This window comes from Pyxicephalus adspersus, chromosome 5 (genome assembly GCF_032062135.1).
Source record: "Pyxicephalus adspersus chromosome 5, UCB_Pads_2.0, whole genome shotgun sequence".
Taxonomy (NCBI): domain Eukaryota; kingdom Metazoa; phylum Chordata; class Amphibia; order Anura; family Pyxicephalidae; genus Pyxicephalus; species Pyxicephalus adspersus.
In genome coordinates this window covers 95,212,960-95,216,292 of record NC_092862.1, presented here as the reverse complement: position 1 = coordinate 95,216,292, position 3,333 = coordinate 95,212,960, and the positions used below count along the sequence as shown (strand labels likewise).

The window sequence follows — 3,333 nt, the reverse complement described above, 5'->3', positions numbered from 1 at the left end:
TGTCTTCTCTGCAATAACGCGTCTTACCTGCCTGTTTGCTACGTGCTTTCAGCAAAAAGCTGAACTAAACATGGGCAGCTTCAGCTTTAGTTGCCAATGAAACCCACATTTCTGACTTCACAGGATGATGTATGGTTTTGTCATCATTCAAGATGGCTGAATATCATCCAGAAGTTGAAGAATGAAAGGAAGATGGTCAGACTTAAGCTAGGTACACATGTGCAATTGCTCTCGTACGATAATCGGCTCAGGGCCCATAACCTTACAGGTGTACAGCGCTCGTCGTCCATCGCCTGAACGACCATCCTGGCTGGTCCACGGACGACGAGCGACCCTAATGAAAGTGAAGGGGAGAGAGCACAGTGGGGTGCCCCTCCGTTGCTCTCCCCCTCTGCATAGAGCAGAACGGCACTGTATGTACAGCCCTCATTCATGCATCGTGCAGTCGTTGGATGGGATTGTGAAAGATCCTTTCCAGTGACAATTATTGCACGTGTGTACATAGCCTAAGTTCCATTTACACTGAACTCTTCAAACTGCCAAATACTCCCACCTCACATTCCACCTCTGAGACATTTTGGGCAGCACCCTGACATATATTTGCACTTTATATTGGGACCTGGGTTTACATATGTATTTTAAAATGGACCAAATAACCAAAGTCTGCTTGTCTTTAATGTCTCTTTAATGTCACTGTAATGTCACCACCATGTCCCTGCTGCTCTGTAACCTTTATCTCCCAGGCACCATCACACCTAGAGCTGAATGTCTGCTAATCAGTAACAGACTGGGACTCTCCTCAGCTCTGGGCCAATGATCCTCCTCCGCCCCGCCCACTCTGCTCGTTCCCTCAGCGCAGGACTCCTGAGTGACCCGGGAGAAGTCGGTGTGCTGTGGCTGCTCCTCTGTAACAATGTCTGTCACCGCTCGTCTTATGGAGGCCTTGAGGAGGAGCGATATGAGAACGAGGGTGAGATGTGGAGCCTCCCTCCTAACCTCCTCCTTCACCCAGTGCAGGGGCTTCTGCCAGAAAGGTATAATAATGTCCCAGCCGTCATGTGTGGGGAGTGCCTGGCATGAGAGTAGCTCTGTCTGTGGTGTCTGTAGGACTCGGGGTGTCATGTCCTCTTTGTATTATCCCTCTCCCACAACTGAAAGGCAATGTACAGAAAAGTTTCCATGCCTGCACAGAGATGAGAAGTACACTGGCAGCTTGTAATGCCACAGCAGCTTGTAATGCCACAGAGGTGATAATATGATACTTGCCAGTATTTCTCTATGGCATTACTAATAGGATGCAGTATCCTGCTTCTGAAGTTCGTGCATTTATTTAGGAAAGAGTGCTAAAACACATTTTTATAAGTAAACCAGAAAATGTGCTCATTGGTGTCCATTGGTCATTTGCATCATCTCTGCAGATTGCAAAATTGTCACAGCTAATATATATCCCGTCATTGTGTACAGCCTAATCGTGATATTTCATGGAAGATTGCCTGTAGTAGAAGATATTTTATTTGTAATAAGCCTGGATGAAAGAAAGATTTATTAATTATAGGTGTAACGGAATCAACCATTGGCGTCATCCTTCCCCCAGTCCGGGTGGCCCTGTAGAGTTACTCCAGGGACTCCCTAAGGTGAATTGTGATTCCCCGTAGTTGGGCAGCTCTTACAGGAGCTAGTAGTACTATAGCAGTACCCTACAACACAAGACACGGCTGCAAGTTGAGGGTAAAAAAGAAATAAGAACACTTTATTGATGCCACACTTGGTATTATATACAAGTCCCCATGCAAGGGGACCTCCCCTCTGGACCTGATGGAGAACTAGGCGATAGACTCACTGACCAATGGAAATAACCACACAATCCAGGACACTCCCACCCAATGTCTCCCCTCTGTCTGGGAGATAATTAGGTCAGACACCGGACATAACCCACTCATCTCCAGACAGTAAAACCACATTGTTTATAAAGTCTCCATACCTAACACACAATATCTCTCCCCTGTCTGGGAGGCAATTAGGTCAGACACTGTGTGTAACCCAGTCATCTCAACAGACAAATAGAGGGCCTTTGTTACATGGCTCCCTCTTAGTGGAACACGCTGGCAGACCCGGTTTGACCCTTTTTCAGGGCACCCTGGGGCTGTCCAGTCTCCGTTATTCGGGGTGGAGATCAGTCTTCCAGGATAATCCATCCGCGTTGCCATTCTGTTTTCGGGGCCAGTACTGGATGGTAAAGTTGTAGGGTTGGAGTGCCAGACTCCATCTTGGTAGCCGGCCATTGTCCCCTGCAACACGGTTTAGCCACACAAGCGGATTATGGTCTGTAACAAGGGTGAACTCTTGTCCGTATAAATATGGAGTCAATTTCTTTAGGGCCCACACCAGGGCTAAGCACTCGTTCTCCACCGACACATAACTGACCTCTCGGGGAAGAAGCTTTCTACTAATGTAGGCGACGGTGCTCTCCTCCATCTTCTCCCACCTGGCTCAAAACTGGCCCCAGTCCGAACATTAAAGCGTCTGTATGAACAATAAAGCGTTTGTTAGGGACCAGGGCAGCCAAGAGGGCAGCGTGAACTACTGCCGTCTTAAGGGCTTGGAACGAAGTTTCACAGTCAGGCGACCACCGGACCTGTCGGGTTAAATTTTTCTTGGTCAGATTAGTCAGGGGTTTGGCATTGGCACTATAGTCTGGCACAAAGCTTTGGTAGTACCCGTCTGTGCCTAGGAAGGCTAGTACTTGGGTCTTGGTACGAGGTGTGGGCCAGTTAGCGACAGCCTCAGTCTTAGCGGGCTCAGGTCGCTGTTTCCCACACATACATATCTGTATTTTAAAGACAACCCATTTTCCTTTTTATTTAAATTAAAGCCGGTGAAGAATGAGGACATAGATAAATGCATTGCCGTGTTCTCCCCAGAAACGTTTTTCAGCCGGGTGGTAGGAAGCTGTAGCGGGGTGGTAAAAAAGGGTGCGTGGCAAAACACGGCAAATTTAGTGCTCCCATTTGTTTATGCCATGGGTAATCAGTAACCTCTTATTGTTTCAGTGTTCTACCTTCTCCCAATTATTTGTTACAACTTTGTAATGCCTGCCCCGTTAGTATATACAATTTTTCTATTCTATTTATTTTGCCACAACTGTCCTATGCCGTGTATTGTGACCCAACTTACTAGTGTTCTAAGTTTTAAGAGTGTAATCCTTTGTAGTAGTGAAATAGTATAATGAATGTGGTGTAACAAGTTAGGCTTAGCTCATATTAGCAGCAAAAAACATTTACCCCTTCTGAGAGACTTCTGGCAACTGCTAGGCACCTAGGATTGGTAACAGGC

The 3,333-nt window shown here is 46.8% G+C and overlaps 1 protein-coding gene across 2 annotated transcripts in view; it reads left to right on the top strand.

The window, feature by feature from the left end:
• The first annotated feature begins 841 nt into the window (after nt 1-841).
• The window catches only part of SUGCT (succinyl-CoA:glutarate-CoA transferase), a 360,863-nt gene continuing 358,371 nt past the window's right edge, over nt 842-3,333 (top strand). Inside the window, exon 1 of one of the 2 annotated variants that reach the window (XM_072412171.1) lies at nt 842-1,034. In XM_072412171.1, the coding sequence (XP_072268272.1) occupies nt 914-1,034 (121 nt within the window). In that variant the 5' untranslated portion in view covers nt 842-913. The remainder of the gene's footprint in view (nt 1,035-3,333) is intronic. The other variant, XM_072412169.1, reaches the window with a different exon arrangement.